The sequence below is a fragment of the Aspergillus fijiensis genome (genome assembly GCF_003184825.1).
Source record: "Aspergillus fijiensis CBS 313.89 unplaced genomic scaffold BO72scaffold_131, whole genome shotgun sequence".
Classification (NCBI taxonomy): Eukaryota; Fungi; Ascomycota; class Eurotiomycetes; order Eurotiales; family Aspergillaceae; genus Aspergillus; species Aspergillus fijiensis.
The window spans coordinates 1-23,700 of NW_024469107.1; the positions used below are offsets into that span (position 1 = coordinate 1).

The 23,700-nt window shown below is 48.7% G+C and overlaps 9 protein-coding genes and 2 non-coding genes across 11 annotated transcripts; 6 read left to right on the forward strand and 5 right to left on the reverse strand.

The window, feature by feature from the left end:
* BO72DRAFT_533166 (uncharacterized protein) lies at positions 1–565 on the forward strand (the record flags this gene model as incomplete). The annotated part of the gene is made up of 2 exons (XM_040950487.1): positions 1–292; positions 323–565. A coding segment is annotated over one exon (262 nt), but the record flags the coding sequence as incomplete, so codon positions are not given.
* BO72DRAFT_502458 (uncharacterized protein) lies at positions 287–565 on the forward strand (the record flags this gene model as incomplete). Its single annotated transcript, XM_040949067.1, has 2 exons — positions 287–292; positions 323–565. 2 exons carry the CDS (start codon positions 287–289, stop codon positions 563–565), a joined length of 249 nt encoding a protein of 82 aa, XP_040794861.1.
* Positions 566–2,302: 1,737 nt separating this feature from the next.
* BO72DRAFT_48780 (glycerol-3-phosphate dehydrogenase GUT2) lies at positions 2,303–4,782 on the reverse strand. The gene is made up of 3 exons (XM_040947998.1): positions 4,232–4,782; positions 3,911–4,170; positions 2,303–3,837 (listed from the first exon to the last, which is right to left on the reverse strand). Exons 1-3 carry the CDS (start codon positions 4,669–4,671, stop codon positions 2,501–2,503), a joined length of 2,037 nt encoding a protein of 678 aa, XP_040794862.1. The 5' UTR covers positions 4,672–4,782; the 3' UTR covers positions 2,303–2,500.
* Positions 4,783–7,389: 2,607 nt separating this feature from the next.
* On the forward strand, positions 7,390–9,643 carry BO72DRAFT_418344 (putative cytochrome P450 phenylacetate hydroxylase). Its single transcript, XM_040942630.1, has 4 exons — positions 7,390–8,099; positions 8,185–8,942; positions 9,005–9,123; positions 9,189–9,643. The coding sequence occupies exons 1-4, from the start codon at positions 7,740–7,742 to the stop codon at positions 9,494–9,496; spliced, it is 1,545 nt and encodes a 514-aa protein (XP_040794863.1). The 5' UTR covers positions 7,390–7,739; the 3' UTR covers positions 9,497–9,643.
* A 317-nt stretch (positions 9,644–9,960) lies between these two features.
* On the forward strand, positions 9,961–10,032 carry BO72DRAFT_t316. Its single transcript has one exon. It is a non-coding gene; the product is annotated as a tRNA-Ala (tRNA).
* Positions 10,033–10,411: 379 nt separating this feature from the next.
* On the forward strand, positions 10,412–10,855 carry BO72DRAFT_48895 (uncharacterized protein). The gene has a single exon (XM_040948063.1). The coding sequence runs from the start codon at positions 10,523–10,525 to the stop codon at positions 10,817–10,819; it is 297 nt and encodes a 98-aa protein (XP_040794864.1). The 5' UTR covers positions 10,412–10,522; the 3' UTR covers positions 10,820–10,855.
* Positions 10,778–10,849, reverse strand: BO72DRAFT_t317. The gene has a single exon. It is a non-coding gene; the product is annotated as a tRNA-Ala (tRNA).
* Positions 10,856–11,957: 1,102 nt separating the features above from the next.
* Positions 11,958–12,481, reverse strand: BO72DRAFT_502461 (DASH complex subunit DAD2; the record flags this gene model as incomplete). The annotated part of the gene is made up of 3 exons (XM_040949068.1): positions 11,958–12,070; positions 12,142–12,201; positions 12,265–12,481. 3 exons carry the CDS (start codon positions 12,479–12,481, stop codon positions 11,958–11,960), a joined length of 390 nt encoding a protein of 129 aa, XP_040794865.1.
* Positions 12,482–12,945: 464 nt separating this feature from the next.
* Positions 12,946–15,536, forward strand: BO72DRAFT_505900 (shugoshin family protein; the record flags this gene model as incomplete). Its single annotated transcript, XM_040949206.1, has 4 exons — positions 12,946–13,000; positions 13,069–13,510; positions 13,564–14,072; positions 14,128–15,536. 4 exons carry the CDS (start codon positions 12,946–12,948, stop codon positions 15,270–15,272), a joined length of 2,151 nt encoding a protein of 716 aa, XP_040794866.1. The 3' UTR covers positions 15,273–15,536.
* Positions 15,490–16,445, reverse strand: BO72DRAFT_48930 (PPP1R11/YPI1 family protein). The gene is made up of 2 exons (XM_040948081.1): positions 16,053–16,445; positions 15,490–15,982 (listed from the first exon to the last, which is right to left on the reverse strand). Exons 1-2 carry the CDS (start codon positions 16,291–16,293, stop codon positions 15,708–15,710), a joined length of 516 nt encoding a protein of 171 aa, XP_040794867.1. The 5' UTR covers positions 16,294–16,445; the 3' UTR covers positions 15,490–15,707.
* A 1,160-nt stretch (positions 16,446–17,605) lies between these two features.
* Positions 17,606–21,463, reverse strand: BO72DRAFT_473696 (exportin CRM1; the record flags this gene model as incomplete). Its single annotated transcript, XM_040947217.1, has 11 exons — positions 17,606–17,846; positions 17,903–18,074; positions 18,130–18,508; positions 18,573–18,802; positions 18,912–19,382; positions 19,432–20,203; positions 20,265–20,977; positions 21,028–21,099; positions 21,155–21,227; positions 21,292–21,321; positions 21,398–21,463. 11 exons carry the CDS (start codon positions 21,461–21,463, stop codon positions 17,606–17,608), a joined length of 3,219 nt encoding a protein of 1,072 aa, XP_040794868.1.
* Between the last annotated feature and the right edge of the window lie 2,237 nt (positions 21,464–23,700).

The following is a 23,700-nucleotide window of genomic DNA, read 5'->3' on the forward strand; positions in this document are numbered from 1 at the left end:
CTCCCTCCCACACCCCCCCTGCTCCACCTGCTTTGTTAAATTGAGAGGGTCGGAGCTTGCCAAAGACAGTCGTGTCCGTCCAGAAAAAAATTTTCCTTCTCTGTCGTTCAAGGGCCCAAGAACTTATTTCTATTCCCTGTCTCCCTCCAAATTCAATTTGCGCGCCGCTCATGCTCCGAGCCTGCACCACTCACATCCACTTTCGCTATCTTTATTCTCCCTTCTCCCAGTGTTTTCGAGCCGAACAACTGTCTTGAAATAGGAGCATTTCTCTCCTCAGTTGCCAATGGCGGTTTCAGCGTCGTCTTCTGAGGTGCGGCAGGCCCTGGAGCGTGGCCGGGACGGTCATACCGATAAGGCAACGAATGATACCCTGGAGGCAGCCATTGCAAGCTTATGGGACAAGATAAACACGCAGAAGGATTATGTACTCGATCGCGACGAGTTTGCCCTATTCAACTACTTCATATATCGGTACAAGGGCAACAACGTCGCACAACGGACCGTCGCACGGTTCTGGGATCATTATAAGGGCGACCCAAACGCGGCAGAGAGCAAGACATAAATGTGTTGCGCATTGTGTTCTCTTTTGACTTTGGTCTCTTACCGGCTGCAACCGTATTCTTACCGAGGATGCATCGCAATCGATTCTCCCCGCCCAATTAAGGGTGGCATGATCGATACATTCAGAATCGGACGCTTTTGGACAAGAGGACCTCAAACAAGCCCAGGTCTCGAACATCCGAATAGGACTTCGAGGGTTGTTACTTCACCCACGGCCCTCCGGCAATGAGACTCCAGTGGTCAGTGAAGGAAATTTGAAGAAAAAGAACTCGATGGGAAACCAGCCAAATGGCCTACGGGAGAGCCCTCTATCCGGTGTTATTGTCCCTTGACCCTCGAGCGAACATGAAAACGAAGCGAGGGGACGGATGGTGACTTCTCGAAGCCACCCCGGCGGACGCCGAGTTCGCGTTACCCGACATTCACTCACATTTATTGAGCGGAGTCTCCAACCAACATGAGTGCGGGCAAGCCGGTTCTCGGGTATAGCTGGTCTGCCTTGCACCCAAACCGAGCGCCTCCTTCTCTACCTGCATGTATGACCTTGGTCGCGGAGACTTGTTTCGGGTGCTCGGATATGCTCTTTCTCACCTCCGGGCGCTCGAAATCCATCGCTCCGTGTTCTCGATCATCAATTAGAAATCTTCGGGTCTTACTTCTCCCTTGTCGCGCGGCCCCGCGGGTTGTGGGGTTCCCTTTTTTCTTTATAGTGTGCTGCGCACACCTTGAAACATGACATCGATTTATACATTTTTATGCGCCTGTTTTGACATAATAATCATGTTCTCTTCTTCCCCTTTCCCTTTCCCGATTATCTCAGGACAATCGATGTATTTTCTAATTATGGCTGGTACCGCTCTTGCTGTACTTTATTACGCTACATACTTGGTGTCATATAAACCAGAGTTATGCTCTGCATATTTCAATATATTCTTGGTCACAGGCAGGGGACACGGAGGACTGATTATCTGAGAAGTCTGTTATACTTTAGGCTCGATCGTATCATTCTCCAGATCACTGGTCCGTATGGGAAAGCTATATGCACAAATCGCGGAATACATACGAGTGATGCACGGATGTCCCTTATGTTTCATCTCAAGCGAGACCAAAATTACTGCAGTATGTGCCCATGGTGTCATTATGGAGGCTACAATCCATAAACATGGTACGAATGCATTCCTCCGCCCACATCTTCGCATCGGAAGGCGGGGAAGAATAAATTCGGTACCACACAAGGCCCCTCCCTGCTTCGACGGCTTACGGTTAACATGAAAAAGGTAACAGCAACAGAGGCCAGGCCTGCGGCATTCAATTGGCTTTCCAGAGAGCACGTTGTGCCCTCAAAGACCATTTCTGCAAGCCAGCCCGATTTTCCACCCTTCAAGCAGTGGACAAGCTCATCGGCAAAGGGTAAGCAGACGTCACTAGGCTGTAGGTGCAGGCGACATGATGCCAGTGCACGACGTACAGGCGACGATTGATCTGTCCTGAAGTTGATTGTCTTCTTGCTCCCTTCCATTTCGTCGCGGGCATTGCACATTGTTGCATCCTCGCCATGAGCAGAGAGAATGAATATTCGTTACACATTAGATGAAGGTCCAACACCTACATGCCATCTACACCATAAAGGAAAACCCACCTCCATATGCTGGTAAGTCTAAACAACACACAAACCCAGGGCTTGAAATTTTTCCAGAAGGGACAATCTAGACGACATTGTCGGATTCCAGATGACATGACGTGCCAAGTATACACTTCCAATTATTTATACAAAATAGCTCTATGGCGCGTGACTGCTCTATTTGTTGGCCGGGGAATCAGGTTGGATCAGTTTGTTGGAGTCAGATGAACGGGTGTCGTTGGCAAGCACATCCGCTGGTGGATCTGCACAGAAAGAACACATTAGCCCCAGTCTCGCCATTATCAGTGTTTTCGGTCACTTACCTGTCCTAGCAAACGCTGCTCGTTGCGCAATATCGACCTGTTTGACCTTGCCGGCTTCAACGTCCGCTCTACTCAAACTGAGGAAGGTCTTGGGGAGGCCCATCGAGGACAAGAAGCGGACACTCTCCTTCCACTCCACGTCCTTCCGGCCACTGTCCCAGTTCAACTCTTCTCCCATCAGATCAATGACACTAGGAAGGGCTTCAAGCGCTGCTTCGGCATTGAGGAATGCTAGGCGGGTTCGGCGTGCGAGAACATCAACAGCAGTTTGCGCGTACTCGTGGCGAACAGCATAACGAACCTCGCCATCGATAAAAGGATAGAGGGTCGAGATGCGCTGGCCTCGAACGGGGAAACGAGCATTAGTCGGCGAAGACAAAGCCGCAACCTGCCAAGCTCGATCACCGTATGATTGTGTTAAATGCTGCGCCACATCCGTCTCGAGCCCATAATGTTGGATGAGGTTAATGAAAAGGGTCTTTGAATAGCCATGGGCACCAATCAAACGGACCTGATGGGTCTGACAAGAGCCATCAAGAACAGCGCCGTCAGCGACTAGCCCGCTTCCACCAACACCGCTAATATCGGGAGCGTTGGATACTTCTCGGGGCTTCAGGCCAAAGACGTTGACGGCCTCATCAACTGCCTCTTCGGCCATTTGCCGATAGGTGGTCCATTTGCCACCGGCGCAAGTCAACAACCCAGATGGGGAGACTGAGATGAGGTGGTTACGAACCAAAGCCTCGGAACTCTTGACCTTAGGATCGCGTACTAAAGGACGGATGCCGGACCAGGCGGCGAGCACATCACTTCGCTCAACGTTAATGTCAGGGGCCAAGTACCGACGAACTTCCGTGAGGATCCAGTTGATGTCTTTCTCGGAGGGCTCTGGCTGGGTAGTGATTTCAGTGGGTTGATCTGTGGTGCCAGCAATTGTGTTTCCCTGCCAAGGCAGGAAGAAGATAACTCGGCCGTCGGATGTCGACGGATCAATCAGCCCCATGTCTGACGGACTATAGTAACCGGGTAGAATGACATGGACACCCGAGCTCGGTGCCACAATTTCCTTCACATCAGGCTCGTCCATCTTTCTGATTGAGTCAGTAAAGGGCCCGGTCGCATTGATGATACCCTTCGCTTTGATGGTGATTTCTTCCTCCTCCTGGCCATTTCTGCCCTGGATTACGTCCTTGAGGCGGGCCCCGGTTAACTTGCCAGATGAGTCTTTGGTCAAGCCGGTAACCTGCATGTGATTGACGACAGTGGCGCCGTACAATGCAGCTGTCATTGCAAGGGAAACGTTCATTCTCGAGTCATTGTGAGCACCATCTACCCACGTAAATCATTAGACCTTATACTGAGATGCGGAGCGTCTGCTAGCCTCGTGACGGAGGATACATACCGTAGTAGACCATAGCGCCAATCAGGTTATCCTTTCTAAGCATCGGAAAAGCATCGATGGCTTTACTCTTGGTCAGGAAGTAGGAGCTCTCAATACCTTCTGAGCCAGCCAGAAAGTCGTAAAATTTAGTGCCTGCCCAGAAATAGGGTGCTTGCCACCACTTCTGCACCGGAACCATGATCGGAAGCCAGCTGGAAAGATGAGGGGCAGTGTTCAGGAAGTACTTCCGCTCCCGCAAGGCTTCCCTCACGAGCGCGTACCTAAAATAAGGACCTGTCAGATCTCTCATCGGAAGCAGGGAAGTAGTTTGGGTCGACTGACTGGTTATAATCCAATTCCCATACTGCCTTTTCCAGGTATCGCACACCACCATGTACAAGTTTTGTACTCTTGCTGCTGGTTCCAGAGCTGAAATCATCGCGTTCGACGATGGCGACCTTCAATCCTCGAGTCGCAGCATCAAGAGCGATTCCTGAGCCAGTGGCGCCACCGCCAATGACGAGCAGATCATATTCCTCTGATGCATCTCCCTTTGCAGAACGCTTGAGATCCTCAATCTGCTCCAATCTAGATTTGATGCGGGGAAAACTAGGCGGCACCAGGCGGCCTTCGTGATAACCCGGGGGCGGGACAGCAGGGGCCTCGGAACCAGGGATATTGCGAGGGCGGTAAGAAATGTAGAGCACTCCAGCACCCGCAGCCGTGGCGAGTGACGTATAGAGCAGCGGTCGCAGGAATTTACGCGAATGACGGGAGGCCATGGTATGTGAAATGAGACACTAGGCACTTGGAATTTTATAGAGGTCCTCGTTGACGCTCTATTATTGAGGACAGTGCTGGATTTAAACGGCTGATTGGGAGGAGAATGGGCGGATGGCTGTTGGTAAATATAAGATATATATAGAGAGATGCTATATTATCCAATGGCTCTTTGCCGGTCAGACTCAAGAGAGAAAGAGAGAGAGAGAGAGAGAGAAAACGGAGCATGCTGGTAATTCCAACCAAGCCATTGAATTGATGATAACTTACCTAGAATTCGAGGGCAAGATTCGTGGAAGAGGTTCAAGAGGCGGAAAGTTGCGAGTCAATTGTGTATGTGGAGGGTACGGGAGAATCTGGGAGGAGAGGAAGGGGAGAAGGAGGGGTTTGGTTTGGGAGGGAAAGGAAGACGAGAGGGATGGGAAGAGGAGGAGAAAAGGAAGAGGAGAGACAGGATGAAGAGGAGGAAGAGAATGATACAGAAAAATGTTTGAGAACAATGCGAATGCCGGGCCACTGGTCCACTTTAGTACTATAGCAATTATGTTGGAGAGGGAGGAATGAAGGATAGGGCGCACTACGGTACTCTGTACTTGAAAGTGTACCCGTGTCAGTGTGAATGATCAGCTCTCAATAGCCGGCTAACCTTCCGGTCTGTCCACCTAATCCTTTTTTTTTCTCCGACCAGAAAGCAGTAATAGCTGGAGTAGGTTAGTAGGTAGGTTGGTAGCAGCAGTGCGTCATGAGCTCTGCCTCTTTTGCGACAGACAGAATCCGGGAAGGGAATTGGAGGGAGAATGGGGGCGGGTCACGATGACGGCGTCGCGGCGTCAATCAGTATTGTCCCACCAATCAATACCTCGGCAGCTCCGGCAGTGGATGAGTCTGGGCGATGATTTGGCTATCGAAGCTGGACACCGTGCCCGCATGTGACCAGCAAAGATTTCCCGCTAGTTCGGAACATCTCCAATCTTTTCCCCAATCCGTTCTTCCTCCCCCCACCCCCCCCTTTCCCCTTCCCTCGTCCAAGCTTCCCTCAATAGATAGATAGATACCTTAGACATTAGTCTGAAGGACTCCCTTCTCCGGGAGGGGCCCAGCCCGGTCCAAAGCATTGCCGAAGACGACTATGGAGAATCATTGATTAATTAGTCTAGTCTCTCAATAAATTTACATGTATGCGTACGGAGTAATGAGTTTAGTACTAGGTATGTATGTCTGATGAGTAGGTAGTCTAACTGCTAAGCCCCCTATCGATAGGGATTTATTTATAGCGAGGCTCTTCCCATCGGGCAGGACTATAAGGTGTATGATTTTCCCGACTAACTACTCACATATATACGGAGTACTCCGTACTACTGTGTGCATACTTCCTGAGTATAGTACTCCGACCATCATCGTTATGGCTACTAATTATCATGCAGCAGATCGCCACCATGCTTGTCATACGCTATCTATCCATTGCTACGGTGTCCCTGCCGTCCGCTTTCTGGTCCTAGCTACCAAAAAAAGAACAAAAAAAAAGAACAAAAGAAAGAACAAAAGAAAGAACAAAAAAGGAAGAAAAGAAAAAAGAAAAAAGAAAGAAAAGAAAAACCGAGCACCCCAAATCTCAGTCGGAAGATTCAAAAACTCTTGGTGCGTTTAGTCTGATGCTACTCTGGTTGATGATGTCTCTGTGCTCCACTTGTCCAACCCAGACCCTGGAAGGTGGGTAAAGGTACAGTACTCCGTATTGTTGGGGCCTCCAGGGTAGACAGAACGGAATGGCGTAATACCCCACTCTCAAGTGAACGGTCGGTTCCTGGGTCGCTGGTGTTTAACTTTTGACGTCAGTCTCTCCTCCACAAATCTTGCTTGAATGCTGCTCTGTCTTTTGAAGATGAAGTTCGGCCAACCATTAAGAACAACTCACCTTTTTCGGAGAACCCCCTGCTACCCACTCGGTAAGTCACCTCGGGAATGTTACTTGGAGGTATTTCAGCCCTACCTACCCACCTAGACCTCCTGCACAGCCGATTTCAGTAAACAATAAGCTCGCTACCTGCCGAACGTGAAGGACGAAATCTTCACGTTCAGATTATTAAGACACCGCAAGCAACGCAAACAGGACTCTGAGGCTTGGGCCGTAAGGCATTCGGCTTTGTACCTGGCGACCGGGTCCAACCGATATGTGGAAATCCTCCAATCGGCAGCCTTCCTATCACAGAGATGATGTACGTAGGAATATTCTACGTATAAGTATTCAACCAGGGGTACAAGCTTCGCTAAGAGCAAAGTCCTCGGTAGTCCAGAATTTTATGGTTACTGTGCGGGCTGAATTCTTGTTACCAATCTATTAATGACCTTCTGTAACTCGCGCGGCAAGGTTCCGAATCTTGAGGTCCGGCTACGGCCAGCCTAGATGTGTATTCGCATTCTCAGTCAGGTGGACATGTATCTGTGACAATGATCGATTAGGGGAGGGGGTGCTTTCCCATCTGAAGAATGCAATTATGCTGGCTCATCATGCACATGTTATGGACATCGGGAGTCGTTCTACTCATAATATCATGGATTAACACTCATTCATTCGGAATCGTATGCCGATCAGCCGGGCAGACTACACCTCCCCATCTCGTTACCTCCATTCACTACGCGTGCTATGTGTCACTCGTCTGCCTTGGCCAAAGTCTGTGGCAGACTGACAGCTGCCGATACTGCAAGAAAGTCCCAACCCCGCAAAATCGAAGTGATGTGCACTGGGGATGGGCGGAAATTTTCCGAGTGCGGAATCTGGGCCACCCGATTGTTAGTTCCCTAGGCTGATCTACCCCGGCTTTTCTCGGTCTGGGGTAAATCTTCCATAGCCTCTGGCACAGGGATTTGGCCTTGGTTTCTTTGTAGGCAAGCCTGTACAACGGAAACATTCCTCGCCAGAAGAAAAGGACGGGACTGCAGGAAGTATCACGTGGAATACCATCAATGCGCAGCTATGTTATAATAGATCCGAAATCCATCAGCTGAGTCGAATCATCATCCCTTCTACCATTCCGACAGTGAGGATTGATTACATCACTATTTGATCGTCATGGCTATTGCAGCAGCCCTATTATCAATTCTGGACAGCATTATCCAGTCGCCTTTGCGGGCGCTGACAGTGTTGATCCTCACGATCCCTATCATCCTGAACGAGCTCACTCGAGCGTCTGCAAGAGTGCCTGGACTCAAGGGTCCCCGTGGCTTACCACTTATCGGAAACCTCGCTCAGATCCGGAAGAACGCCTCAGAGCAATATCGCATCTGGTCTAGAACATATGGACCGGTCTATCAGATTCAGCTGGGAAACATTCCCGTGGTTGTGGTAAACTCAGCCGCGGCTGCGAAAACCATTTTCGGACAAAATGCACAGGCCTTGAGCTCAAGACCAGAGTTCTATACCTTTCACAAGGTGGGTCCGTCTGCTTCCCCTTCTCCAGCCCTCTCTGGTTTTCGTTAGCTCTCCTGCACTGGACAGGCTTAACATGTTAGTATAGATCGTCTCGGATACAGCAGGCACAACTATCGGCACTTCTCCTTATAGCGAGTCATTGAAAAGACGCCGCAAAGGTGCAGCCTCGGCGCTAAATCGTCCTTCTGTGGAATCCTACGTCTCTCACTTGGACGTGGAATCCAAAGCCTTCATCGAAGAGCTCAACCGTTACGGAAACAGTGGGAACACACCAGTAGATCCCATGGCAATGATTCAACGATTGAGTCTGAGCCTATCCTTGACCCTTAACTGGGGAGTGCGCGTGGCATCCCAGGAGGAAGACTTGTTCGATGAAATCACTCATGTTGAGGAGGAAATCAGCAAGTTAAGGAGCACGACGGGTAACTTACAGGACTACATCCCTCTTCTGCGGCTGAATCCTTTCAGTGGGAACTCTAGAAAGGCTAAGGGAATGAGAGATCGCCGAGACAGGTATCTCAACGCATTGAACCGGGACCTGGAAGAGCGAATGAGGAAAGGTATACACAATTCTTGTATACAGGCGAATGTCATCCTTGATAAGGAAGCAAAGCTCGATGCAGATGAGCTCATCTCAATCAGCTTAACAATGCTATCAGGGGGTCTCGATACTATAACCACGTTGGTGGCATGGAGTCTTTGCCTCCTTTCGCAACGACCGGATATCCAGGACAAGGCCGCGAAAGCCATTCGGGAACTGTATGATCAGGACATGCCGCTTTGTGATTCGAGAGACGATCAGAAATGCGCTTATGTCGCTGCTCTTGTGAGGGAATGCCTAAGGTAATTTACAGGACATCCTTGGCCTCGACATACACACTCCTGACTATCATTTTTGCATGCAGATACTTCACCGTCCTCCGGCTTGCACTTCCTCGAACATCCATCCGGGACATAACTTATAAGAAAACAGTCATTCCAAAGGGCACCGTCTTCTTCTTGAACTCCTGGGCTTGCAACATGGGTCAGTGGCTGCGCATAACTAAGTTTGCATTGTGGCAGAGGCTAATTTCATGGAACTTCAATTAGACCCCGAAGTCTGGAAAGACCCCGAGAACTTTCGACCCGAGCGGTGGTTGGAGCAACCAGATGCCCCAATTTTCACATATGGTATGGGCTACCGTATGTGTGCGGGCTCTCTCCTTGCGAATCGGGAGCTATATCTGGTTTTCATGCGCACCTTGAATAGCTTCAGAATCGAGCCGGTTGATGATGTCGACTGGCATCCTGTGAGAGGCAACTCGGACCCCACTAGCCTTGTGGCGATACCCAAAAGGTACAGGGTTAGATTTGTGCCGAAAAACAGGGCAGCACTTGCAGCATCGTTGGCTCGTTGATCGAGACCATGCCTGGTTGCCGGCATTTGATCGACTCGGGTCTTCTCAGAAAAAAACATTACCCAGCATGGATTTCTAATTGCCATCTAATGCTCTATAGCATGCGCCCAATAAAAGACAGCTGTCTTGCCCATTCAAATGAACCTTGCATTATCCCGTGTGTGCATATTTAGGCATTCATGTGCAGTCCTAGGCAAATCGAGCCCAGGTATGATGAAAAGCATGGTATGCTATTGATTTGAGCCTCGGGTTTCTCACTTGCCTCGACCGCCTGTTGGCTATGAAGCCTGTAGAGGAAGCGCGTTGATAATGGAGAGGCTACTTCTTAGATTTGTCGTTTCTCTCCAAGCCCACGCTGTTCGCGGAAGTCAAAGCCCCTGTTTGTACCGCGAAAGGGGGGGGTGTATCTCATTTTGAGTACCTTTTGTGAGATAGTGTCAAATAAAAAAGGATTGATTATAGAAGGGGCTGTGGTTTAGTGGTATAATATTCCCTTAGCATGGGAGAGGTCCGGGGTTCGATTCCCCGCAGCTCCACTTTTTTCGATTTGCTCAGCGCAACTAGTTAACTACCAAGTTCTAGAGACGCCTATGAAATTTTTACCACTGTACATACACCTCTATAGCAAATCTGATTATTTTGGTTTATCAGTACCGAAGATGTCTAGGTAGCATACACCCATGTTACATGTTTGTGTAGCCCGGCCTAAATAACCATTAGCTATTATATTCAAAATAAATACTGAGGGAATCTGGCATTAATATCGACCATGTAAACTCCAATAGAAAGATAAAAAAACAAGACCCACTGATGTAGAATCCTAATCAATAACAATACCTTCAGCCCAGAAGGACTCCAATGACTCCTAATATAAGAAGTGTTTTGACAAAGATACATGTATTTCCATTACCAGGCCGGCCGTATGGGAAAGACCACCGGTGTCACTATCAATCATCCCTTCCATGGCTCCGCCCAGCGTTGGAGGAGGGCTTGGGCTGCTGTGCAACGCAGTGTCTAATTCGGCCGATGAAAAAGCCTGCTTGCTGTACAGTACCCCCTTTGAATCCTTCCGTAATGACTATGGACTCTGTGTTCATAGCGGTGGCATGGTTCGCGAATTACTGGACGACTATTTTTCCTGATGCCTGGACTTCTATATACTACGGTTATGTTACTCTCATGCTTAGTGAGGTCGCTGGACGGGTGTATTGGAGAAAGAATCATCCGTGGCCCGGATACACTATAAATAGGAGTATCCCTTTGGATGAGGTAATAAAAAGTTGGAGCTGCGGGGAATCGAACCCCGGACCTCTCCCATGCTAAGGGAATATTATACCACTAAACCACAGCCCCTTTGATATATACCCATTCCCTGGTTGGTCATATATATTGCGCTTATTCATGATTCTTTTTCCATGCCGGTGATCTTCCATCTCGGGAATGAGCATGAATTGGGTCTGCTTCTCCAGTCCAGAAGCACCGAAGGAATTTACCACTGTGGAATACCCCATCACCCAGCTCGAAGGATTCGCATATCCCACTGTCAACATTTGCCGCTGACCCACAACGATCAGATACATATCCAGCAAGTAGGGCACAAGGCAGCACATGATATTGGCAGCTGGCAAGTTGAGCCCAGCACAGAAGGGGTCGTACTCGATCCCGTGCGGCCAGTGGGTGGTAGTAAGCAAAATACATCGACACTGTGAACTTCGCCTAGGCTAGGTATGAACGCCGACCTCCGGACCTCACCAGGTTCGGAAGTAGGAGCGGGAAGAGGTGCAGCAGCAATTTAACATGTGACACGCCTGCGGGCCATACGAGACACCGGTTATTTCACAAGTTGAACAGTTAGAAAAGTCTTGTTTGCTCAGATTGCCACTGGCCAGAACACTGAAGGCGACAGAGCAGGAAGAGCCTCTCGGCAAGATCTAGTCAGGGTTTCAGGCAAATGTTGACGGAAAACCAGATACCTCGAGAATACAAAATCATAAGCTCTGGCTTCCACTGCGTTGTTATTGTTGCGGACACACAAACCTTTTGAGTACCCGATTGGCAAAAAAACATGACAAGTATCTCGGAGGTCAATCCGCGAACGGTACGATCCGAACCAAGCATGAACAAAGCCCATGGCTCCCGAAGCCATCATTCTTCCATGCGTCATGACGAGAGTATACGGGGCTTGGCCCCGAGCAAAAATTTCAGAATAGTCTCAGCTAGGACTGCCTAAGCTCTCTGCCCCGAGGTGGGAAAGCGCATGCTTCAATAGCTCCATGCCCCAAGAATACCCAACGACCGCGAGGTCACAGAATGCAACACCTGAGCTGGAGGTGCCATGCTCGACGGAGACACCTTTCGTCGTATCCATCATATGAGCCTTCTCTACCGGAATACGGCAGCCCATACTTGATCTGATAATCATGGAAAGCTGGCTTGTGCCATGTCTACCAATGATCGTTTATCACCGGTCCCCTGATGCATCTTGAGACTCAGCTGGTACTCTTACGAGGGTTGCGGGTAATTGTGGGTTGTTCGGATCGCTCTTGCTTGCGAAGCCAAGGCTGACAGGATTTACTATGGTTGGCAATATTAGCAAAATGCATCCACCACAACTGAGACACGAGGAGAGTAGGCAAAATGCTCACCCGAGGCCATACTAATCGCTCTCAGCACATTGTCCCAGTTCGCAAGAACACAGGCGACGGCTAACAATAGAGAGCGGAGAGATTCAGCAGCAGCTAGACGAATGTACTGGCCTGGGAACATACCTTCAGTTCCATCTCTAAGAGTTCCAATCTTGATTTCCAAGGCTTGCATCTGTTCTGCCAGTGCACAGCTCATGTCTCGCAGTTGCCTCAGATTTTCTAGCTCGGCCTTCTTTGAAGCTATACGCGCTGCCAAGGCCGATGACTGTTGTTGAGCGACGGCCGATGAGTGATTCGGCGGACGAAAGGAGGCTGCTGCGAAAGTACTCGAAGGTGGCATCGCGGCCAGCTGAAGCAACAGATATCCAGGAGTAAGAGAGCTGTCGCTGGTTACCCTACAGGGGGGCGAAAAGCTTGTAGTTGGTAAAGTGAGAATATAAGCTCAATTCATGTGTATGGTCTCAAGCGATGTGGAGTTGTTGTCACAGAGGTGCGGTGTCAGGCAAATAAGTACGCAATGATCCAGAACAGTGCCGTCGACTGGACATGGATGGCCAAGTGCCATCTGAGGGGCGGGACGGGGCCGCCACCACTAGTACCAAATAGGACAATTGTCAACATGCTAAACCGCATCGTGTTTATCTGTTACCATCCTCCGAGGGATCTTGCCCAACTCATTCTACTGTAGGCGACAAGGGCCCCATCGCGGAAATCTCTCCATCCACCCGCGTGAAGGGCTAATAAACTTGGCGACAGCTTTGAGAAGGATATTCAACTGCCGCTGTCTGCGTTTAGGACACAAGCATGGCTCGATTGAATGAATCAACGACAACAACAACGACGGAGTCCATCGAAGGCTGTAAGTTCCACACAGCAGATTCCAACATTGCAACTCCCTCAAAGACAAGTCTCTTGACAGATAACTAGTGAAGAGGCGGTTCGTGCGGCAGAACCGTGAAATCGCCCGTGTCAATTCCATACAGTCCCTCCGCATCCGTAGCCTCGAGTCGGAGGTTTCTCATTTACTCGCCGAAAATGTTTCTCTACGAGAGCAAGCGATAACACTTAATCAGGAGCTAGAAAGATACCAGGCTGTTAAGATACTCCAGGACGGGGTCTATGACATCAAGTCCAGACTGGATGTTAAATTGACGGAATTGACCAATCTGGTAACTGAGCTGGGTGAGCTACCGCGCGACTACAGAAAAAAGCAGAATACCGCGCAAATCAGGAGCCCGACGCAGCCATCACAGTCAGCCCTTAACTGGGAGCGCAAGACCGCCGAAATGGAGCAGAATTTCGCTTGTGAGGAGGAAGGAAAGCTTCCTGTGATACTCGAAGACAAGTATTTCCCAAGAAAGACGCTGGAGTAAGCATACAATGCAGTTGTCTCTACAAAGTATATATGCTTACAGCTCACAGACCGGACGAAATACAAGGTGTGCTCGACAGTGATGCTATTGATCACCAGTCTCCGGCAACTCGGGCGCTGGCCACCATGGATACAGATTTTTCCATTCCTCCAAACGAGGAGTCCACAATCAACAGGTCGCTCGAGAGTTGTATGAATCCAAACCATGCCGATGTGCTCCTTCCACTCACAAAGGATCATGTAAAAGAGGAACGCGAACTTGATGCGACGATTCCAGAGAATAATCCTGCGGCTTACGAGGCAGCTCCTGTGCGAAAGAACCCGATATCTGGGCCGAGCCTGGGTGCAAAACGAAAGTTCTCGGCAGATATTGAAGATCGATTCGAGAGTCCGCTGAATGAGGACGACGATTTTGAATATCGGCAAACTCGTTCACCCCTCGGGGCAGTCGATCCAATTGACCCAACATCAGGCAGATCACCATTTAAGGAAGACAATCATCCACTTGAGGAAAGCAATAAAAATGTCAAGCAAGCAAGACGGAGGATACTGAAACAAAGTAAGGCCAATGTTTAATCCTTATAGTGCGGGTCGACATCTAATTCGAAGTATAGAAAGCACCAATGTCAGCATTCCCTCGCCGAGAAAAGCTTTCGATTCCATGCTCGATGATGCACACTTCCCGCGTGAAGATGCTGTCATAGCAGCAATTGGTGATAAGGGGAATGGGCCAGGCCTTGTAGAGGCCACATCTTACACGCAGAACAAGGGTGAAACGCTCGGCCGAGCACTGACGCACCATACCTCCAAAGCAGAAGCCAGGAATGTCGGTATGGCACACGAGGCAGTGAGTCTGGGGTCCCTGACCCAAATTGATCGACTTGAGCAGCCAAAGTCGGGAGCGGATATGAGGGATGCAGTAGTAGGTGGTGCCACTGGGTCATCTCGACCGACAAGGCGCCAGAGGGCTATTGTGAGTTATGCAGAGCCTAATCTGCGCGATAAGATGCGCCGGCCGACGAACGAGTTAGTCGCGGCAGTGGGAGATCGAACACGGAGAACCTCTAGCACAATTGACATCCTTATGAGCACGGGAGAAGATGGGGATGCGTATCGGCGGCGCAAGTCGGACACCGTCAAGTCGCAAGTTTTGGGTACTACAGGGACTGATTCACCGTCACCTGTCTTAAATCCAGCTATGGCATCTCCCTCAAAGAGTATGAAGATGGTGTCACAAAGGAAGCGCAAGGTCTCTCTCGCAAGCAGATACGACCATGCAACGACTCGCGAGACAGCCGAGGGGAGTTGTGAGTGTCCTGATTATCCGTTGACCGATCTCGGGAATCAAGAACATGAGCCGGAAGGCCAATATACTGCTGCACTCTCAATCAAGAATAGTTCAGACGAAGGTCTCAGCACGCGATTAACAGAGGCCACCTGTCACGCAAAGACAATATCGCGTGCACACAAGCCACAGCCAGCTACTGCTAGACAATCGAAACGGCGCTCATCGAGCCTAAAAGCCTCCGAACAAGACACACTCAAACCAGACGAGGCGGTCCAGGATTCCCGAGATATCACACCGAGTCTTTTCAAAGTATTGCCTATCAAAGTCAACGAGAGACTTGAGCAACCGGATCACGACAGGCGCGCTTCAGCAGAAATATTTCAGATTTCTTCGACTACATCCGTCTCAACAGAGACAAAGCAAGCTGGCCGATCCTTGCGTGCCGCCGCGAGAAGGAGTATGATGCTGTAGAAGTTTCGCAGCCCTACCAACCAAGCAATGCTATGTACATAATATCAATAGTTAGACTGGGTTCATGTCAGGTCATAACTGCCTGAGAAGCTATGGAATGGGAGACATTGCGCGCCATCATGAGTCTAGGTCTTGAGGCTTCAAACAAAACGTATGAGAGTATGGCGTATGTGTTGAGATGAGCAACGTCATAAGGGATGAGTGGGGCTCTCTTTCGCATGGATCGCAACGCGCCACTTTCGAAGCTAGGCCACGCTGGCTCGTATAGATCAATTGGTTTATGGATGTGAATTCGATCTTCACGGCTGTACCTGGATTGGCTGGGTTACTATGCTTGAATAAAGCTTGATGCAACATTCCGAACACATGCGTGTGGGTTTGATTACGGTGAGCTTCAAGTTCTTCACGGAAATCTATTCTTTGCTTCAAGCATGCTCAGCGACCCCTTTTTGTCTTAGGCATCTTCTCGTAGGCATTGGGGCTAAATTTTCTTCGTCTTATCTTTCCGGTATCGGAAGTCCGTTCTGATGATGTATGTCCAGGGCTGTTGTGGTCACAGCTCATGTGGTGACGAGACCGCCGCCCGCCGTTACGGTGAGTCTGATCATCAGCGCCGTGATCGGAATCGGAATCGGACTCACTGGAATCAGACGATTCTGATTCTGAGCTACTTTCACCGACAGGTCGAGCTTTATGGTATATGCAGCAGACTTGAGACAGATGAGCGATGTGTTGTGGAAGGCATTGGCTTGGCTTCAGAGTGGACGGGTGCTTTCTCACCTTTGGAGCTTTTCTTTCCCATTCCTTCGTTGTCGATAACGTCATCTCTCCACTGTATATGCCGAGCTGGATTCCGAATTTCAACGTGCTCATTGGATATGGAACGGTCTTCTGCACTTTCTGCACGTAGTCTCAGAGTTGCTGATATACGGGTTGTTGAAGGGCCCTCATTGGACTCCGCTAGTGACTCGGTTCTGGAGCCACTGGTTGACGTTGGAGCTGTTTGATGAACTTGAGGCATCCTGGCAAGTCGGGAACTCTCGGTAATAGGTATAGGTGATGGGTAAGTGTCATCACAGTTGAGATATCCTGCAACACTAGTTAAGCACAGCGGGCTACAATCATTTATCAATCTAACACAATCCTTCCGTCCTCGGGAAGAGCCCGCTCTCGCCGCCCTGGGTGCAAATGAACTACCTACGTGGTCAGTTAGTTAATCCCCACCGATGAGTAAGCACTACCCTCAACTATGACTAACTGGACTAATTAACTTAGTGACGCTAAGTTAGTCAACACACTCAGTACACAGCAGACAGGCAACGCGATGGATTGGACAGACTTGTCTTGTATATCAAATTGTATTTAGTACCTTGACAACCTTGAACCTATTGTTCAAAGCATTTCAATTGCGTTCTTTTCCTCTAGTTGAATAATACTCCTTGAGGGCTCTAGAAGCAGTCCGATGTCAGAGTCACTTTGGAGCAAGGTAAAATACATAGATTATATCCTATTTCTGATGTGATAGTCAACGTACTATTGCATATAAAGAATGTACTACTGATGTGCCATTTGGAGTTATCCTATATATGGAGTAGTAATCTCATATTAATACATATGGAAATAAACCTCCAATGTCTCAAATCAACTAAAAAATATATTAAAGAATTCACAAAAGTAGGTAATTTTACGTACTATGATACACGGGCTGCCAATTAGCTTGCGCTGCCTGCTTCTTTGATCCGATGTCCAGTCATGCCTCACTTACCCATGTCGAATCGATTGCAACTAATACTAATATACTAGATATAGCTCGGATGCATCCTCCTTTGCCATACAAGCCTCAGGCCAGGCCGTTGGGGGAGACGACAAAACTTTCAACTCTTGTCGCAGTCTCTCTCTAGACACATCATAGTACTATCTCGATAATATCAATGAAGACAAGCCACCTCTATAGGAATGGATATACACTTTTTAAAAAAACTTTCCTCTTTCAAGCCACTAACAAGAAATGATATTCGTCTGGGCTCCCGCTTGAACGGAACAAATGTGTACAAGAATCAATAAATTGCTGACGTCAATCACATCAGGGGAGCCTCGAGATGAGATGGATCAGAATTCATTCGCCGTAGAGCATGAAGAAGAGGAAGTAGAAATTCGTGGTAAGATGACTTTGCCCACAAGCGAATTAGTCTTGATTGGGTACGATAAGCCTTGGGCTCTGGTCGAAATCAGAAACCATAATACGACCAGCCATCAAACATGTCACTGCATGCTTCGGAGTCTTTTTCAGCCTCCAAGAACAGAGAGACCTCGGCGCGCAGTTCTCTCTCTAGTCAAATCTCTTCGTCCTGGTCCATTTCAGACGGCTTCAACAGCCCTCCAACTTTCAATGCACGGTCCCGTTCGGCGGCCTTGGCGTCTCGTGCTTCCTGTTCCCTTTCATCTGCATATAGTTCGGCGTTGTCACCTGGATTTTCTTTCAGAGAAATCAAGAAGTCCCGCAGATGTGTCTTGAACTTGTTGAAATCATCGTTGTAGGTAAATAATCCAGCGACGAATTGTTTGGCCGGGATTCTGACCCAGTAGTCAGTACAAAGATTCGGAGACAAAGGCAATCGAGGAGTACATACTCTTGAAGGTTTTTGAATGCACTGTGTAGAGTTTCCGCCAAATACCTCTGCAAGAAATCTTTGTTGGTTGTTCCCATGGGCATTTGGCCAGGAGAGTAGATAGGCTGCTGCACTTTGCCGGACTCTATGAAGTAGAACATACGCGACAAGAGCATAGCTTGAGACTTGAAACCTAAGGCAGAGAGGATGAGTATGGTTTCGAGATGGGCGTAATGAAGTATGCGTACCGGCCTTGTGGTTACTATCACTGAGTACAAAGAACACATCCCCAAGGATCTGAATGAAGAACCGTTGGAAGAATGCATTCGACGTCTGAACATCCGTTTCCGCCATGTTGTTTATGAGTTCAAGGCACATTGTAAGGCCGGTGTTTTCGACTTCGCGATTGACATGCTTACTTGCCCACATGCAGGAATCGATCACAATCTTGAACTGCGCAGGCTGCAGCTTGAGTAGGGCTGGAAAGCAATATAAATTGATTGCTTGTAGCAGTTTGAAGAACTGCACACGATGGTCTGGGTATTCATGGTAATCCTTGTTGATCATTTCCAAAGTGCATTCGAAGACACTCTCCATAATCATAGGAACCTTATCCTCCATGAGGTTCTGTCGGTATTGTTAGCTCCTAGTATACACAAGCATCTGTAGTAGTGAACAATTGAGGACATACGTGTAGCTTGTGAATGATTGTGGTCATGACACTCAGAACTTCAGCCTCACGAGCATCTGGAACATTATGATTGTAATCCACAAGAACAGCCTCAAGCAATGGTGGTACCATGCTAGCGTTCACCATCTCTAAGTCATCGGCTTTTTGCACGTAAGTGTCTATGAGCTTCAAGATCTCTTTCTTGATTGTTCTGAGCCCTCTGACTTTGGGCGTCTTGGTGGCAATTTCACCTAAAAAGTACGTCAGAGGGATTCACCACAAAGATAAACAGGGCAAAATTGCCAGTGGGCAATAAAGACGGAAAAGATGAAAGAATAGATAAATGGTGTGGGTTATTACCATCTTGCGCAACGGCATTGTTGATGAGTTGACTGGACGCCCGGTACATGTTTAACATATCATGATAAATCCGTCCGAGTTGGGAATAGAAGTATGTTCCGATCGAAGAGCACGCAGCCACATTTGTTTTCATGATATTGCCAACGATCTTGATTGTGTCACCATCCTCCAAGATTTTAGGATTTTGAGTGGCTTGTCCAATGATGGAATCCCAAGCAATATTGGGCAACGACATGAGATTCTCAATCAATCGGTCCTGTAAGCTTTTCTGGCCCTGGGCGGAGATCATATAACCGCAAGCCTCGTAGAAAGTATGAACCTGCTGTGGTGAGAGGTCGCAGGTAATTTTTCTCATATTGCGGACTATCTCCTCGATAAAAGGTTCGTTCTCGCCTGGCTGGAGCGCAACGAAGTGTCGTCGACATTTGTTGGCAATCTTGATGAAAGTGTCGCAAGCCATATCCTGAACACCTGCACGCTGTTAGAAGGAACGCTCCATGCTGGGAGTAGACAAACTTGCCTTCGTGTGTTTCATGCATGAATTCGAACAGCTTGTTAACCACCGTCTTCAAAAACTTCCAGTGCGCCTTCAGGAATCTGGGGTACTGTCCCACAATATACATGATGTTACTAGCGACGACGGCTTTGTTGTCCTTTCCGCGCTTCATCTCGGTCAGGCCAAGTAAATCCTTGATGACATTGACCAAGAATCTCTTCTCCGTCTCTTCGTTCATCGCCCCGGAGATTGACCCAATTGCCCAGCAGAGAGTATTACAATTGTTCCAAGACCACTCGGACCCGTCAACCTGCTTAGCCAGCTTCTCGATCATGATGTTTTCTGTGTCGACAACGTCCAGATGAGTGAGATAAACCAGGCATTCGCGAATTGTCTTGTAGAGCTGGATAGTATCGCTCTCCTTGACAAATTCGCGAACGATCTCGCCCTCGTCGTTCTCGACAATGAGAACTTCTTCGGGCCGAACGATCTTCTCAATCATGACGGTACGTAGGCTAGAAAGAACCTCCTCGTATTTGTGTTTGCGAAGGGTGTAATTGGCTAAGGTGCTGGGATGCGGCGCGCCTCCGTTTGACAGCCCGCTTACACCCATGCTCACCAGTGGATTAATGTCGGTGATTGGAAGCTGTTGCATCTCCTCATAAAGCTCTTGCACCAATTTTGTCCAATATTCCAAGCAGATTTTGAACACCTCTCTGTCATCGATTTGACTGATACGGATCAGGTAGAAATGAGCGTGGGTGAGGTAGTCACGATTTGGAAGGGTCTCAACAAGCTTAACATGGCAAGAATATCAGTGCCTGGGGAAGAAACCGACGGATGTAGTGGGAACTTACATTGAGATGAGCACTAAAGAAGCTGCAGAGGAAAAGAGCCAGATTGAGAACGAACTCCTGATCTCGCGAATTGCTCTTGGAATATGTTGACTTCAAATCCATCGAGAGAGGTATGATTGTGGAGACAATCGTTAAGGTCTCAGTGAACATACGGACCAACTGATCATCGTAATTATAAGGGTTGCCGATCTGCAGCCCACCGATCTCTGTAAGACATTTAAGAGTTACATTGCGGTACTCTGCATTGCCCAGAAAGCGGGTCAAGAGGGTATTAATTATGGACGTTTCGAAAATGTATCCGAGCGGAATCCAGTTCAAAAACCGAAGGAGGGTCTCCAGTGTAGCTTTAATCAAAGTCGTCTGGTTCGCGTTATCCAACACTTGGGAACACAACTGGAAGATGGAGGAGAATTCGTGGGTCATAGAGGTCTTCAGGTTCCTCGCTTTCACAGAAGTCATTTGGTCCTGAGAAAAATCGAAAACCTCCTCAGACAACAAGCGGAGGATGGTCATGTTGTTTTCGCAAACTGATAGGCTCGAGTGGCACGATGAAATGATATCGTTTATGAATGTTGGCCAGTTGTGCGGCCATTCTTGCTTCAAGATCGAAACTAGCACCAGGTTAAGCTTGTTCAAGAAGACGCGTTGGCTTCTCAGCTTTTCCTCTGTTTCGGAGTTATCAAGGATGAACTGGACGATAAAATTTCGGATGCCTGGTAAAAGTCAGATAGTTCCCTATGCATCTTCATGGCACGGTCTTTACCTAGGCACTGCTCTCTGGGCAGAACCTTCCATCGTGTCATGATCACATCATCGAGGACTTGAAGAGCAAGATCTAAGCAGAGTCAGTATCCCACAAGTTTCGAGGTACACATTATTTAGTATCGTACATTTAGTTTGTGGATATGAGGATTCTTGGAGGATATTCGCTGCGAGCATCCAGGCGTCTTCATTTTGTTTAAACTGAGAATCAAGCACGAATCAGCAAAACGCTCCTGAGATATGCCCGTGGAAGTTGTTCACTTACATCAGTCAAGGTCTGCTCGGCTTGTTTTTGCTGTGCGTAGTAGAATTGGCGCAGATTAGTGAATCTGGGGTCTCTCGAGTTCGAGGAGTGGCGGATGATAACTCACCAAATCGCCCTTGCCCTCATAGAAGGCCCGGACAGTGTTGTCCAACTCCTGTATGGAAACAGACATCCCGCTCGAAAGTTTGACGTTGCTGTTTGGGATAAACCTCACTCAGCCTTCGAGGAGGAACGAAACAGAGTGAGTTCGAATATCCCGAGAAGACTGTGGATTAGAGAAGTGCTGGAGATAGAGCAGGTGGGCAAAATGCTTTGGCGGGGTAAGAGGCTTCCTTGGAGGGGTTCGACGGAGGTAAGGAGAGCTTGGAGCAATCTACAGTTTGAAGATGCACCATTCACGGGGGGGCTGGAAAAGTGGGGTAAATGAACCGCGAGGCAGTAGTAGCTTAAACTGAGGGTTCTGGCTTTGGGATAAGGATATGATGTCTGAGGGTAGACTAAAATCAGCAGATGTCTGGCGGTGAGAAACAGCGCGTTCCTCGTGGTGTTGGCGGCTCACTTCTTGGATTAGCTAAGTAGCTAACCACACACTGCTTCACCGCTTGCAGGAATACTGCCGCCGGAGCAATCTTCGTGCTGCCATGTCCCTGCGGCACGCTGCCAGGTGGTGGGCTTGGCGGCTCTACCCCAAACTACGACGCTTAAAACGCCTTCATCATCTGAAGTCAAGAATTCAGCCTGCGTATGATAGTGAACTCTAAACCTAGCAGAATTTTCTAACAGTCCCTATCACCCGCGGTACTTCACACGGCCTTTGAAGTCTTCTATGTCTTATAAACAATTGTCCTTTGGCATATTTGAAGGATATACTGAACAATAACATTGCAATGAATAAGCTTTACCATGTGTCCTTTTCAGGTGAAGTGACTTATCGTAGAGAAGCTTAAGAGCATAGTAGGTTGGTTTCAGGGTAGATGCCAGATTGAATACAATAGATTAAGTCAACTAATGCAATTATATGACTTCCTCATACCACAGAGACTGTGCTCACCTTTATCATCTCCTCGGCAAGCGAAGGTGTGAGTGACTGTGCTCAAGTGTTTATTACCGGTGTGGATTGGTTTGTAAATAGAACCAGGACCAGAACCAGCCAGCAGCAGCACCACCCATCAACCGCGTTCATAGTCTGCCTGCACCAACGGCGGGGGGAGAAAAGGTGGCCAACATTGTGAGCGAAGGAGCCACCAGCAGCGGATAGGCTTACAAGTTGCAAGGTAACTTGAAAGCGACTAAGGTACTACCTAGCCCGGGCCCCGTACTAGTCTAGTAGCTACTGCCATAGCGGCCAAAACTACCTGCCTACTGGAGCGCACAGGCGGTCGGTCGGCCTCTACCTAGGTACGGAGCGGGTACGCAATCTCTTACCGCGCTTCCCTCGCGCGGGAGGCGTTAGGTTCAGAAGCCAGTTAGGAAGTGACTAGACTCCTCCCTACTGCACTGGGGACTTGTAAAAGACCAATGAATCTTGACCGTGCTTGAGCAGAAAAGCCGAGTTATTACTTGTACGTAACCTACCTAGGTGCAGTACGCGAGTAGTACATCCTGATAAAGGACTAACTTAGTAGTAGTTAACTACAGTCAACTTGCCCACTCCCGAATCGGTACTATATACAGAGAAATAAGTTAGTGGTTGCCACCGCAGCTCCTTCGCGCCGCCCATGGCCGATCGCGCGCCAGCCCTGTCCGAGCTCTCCCCATTAGCCAGCTGGCAGCCGCAGTCTTTCGCTTCGGAAGATAGTACTCATACGTACTCAGTATTGTACATGTACTTATACAGTACATACTATGGCATACCTAGTACAGAGTAGTACTACTGTAAGGATAACTGAAGGCTTCTTTGCTACAACTACATCAAACATTGTCAGTGAACTTCAAGTCATTAATGAATGTGCAAGTCCTTTGATCTTACTCAACCCCCTTTGTGACCCTTCCCCCCTCACCACTGACCTTAAGTTCCCTCCTGCCAATTCATCCTCTCCCCCCCCTCTTGGTTAATTCCCCTCCTCCCGTTGCCAGTCCTTCCCCAGGGTTTCCTCACACATTTATTACCTACCTTGCTCAGTAGCCCTTCTGTTTCTTTAACTCCAACCTACGGCGGCTTACTCGACAGCTGTCGACAATAACTGTGTCATTGGTTCCTGCATGGATTAACTTGCTTTTCTGTCCCCATCATCCGGCGGCAAAGAGTTTTATACTAATGCGACTCTCTTGACATCTTACTCGCTGATTTATAATTACAGTCGCTTACTTCCACCTTCGTCCATTGACTGCCCTACCTAACTTACTAGAGACCTCCTTACCCCCCCCCCCCCCCCCCTGATTTGACGTTCCTCCTCCCCTCCCCTCCTC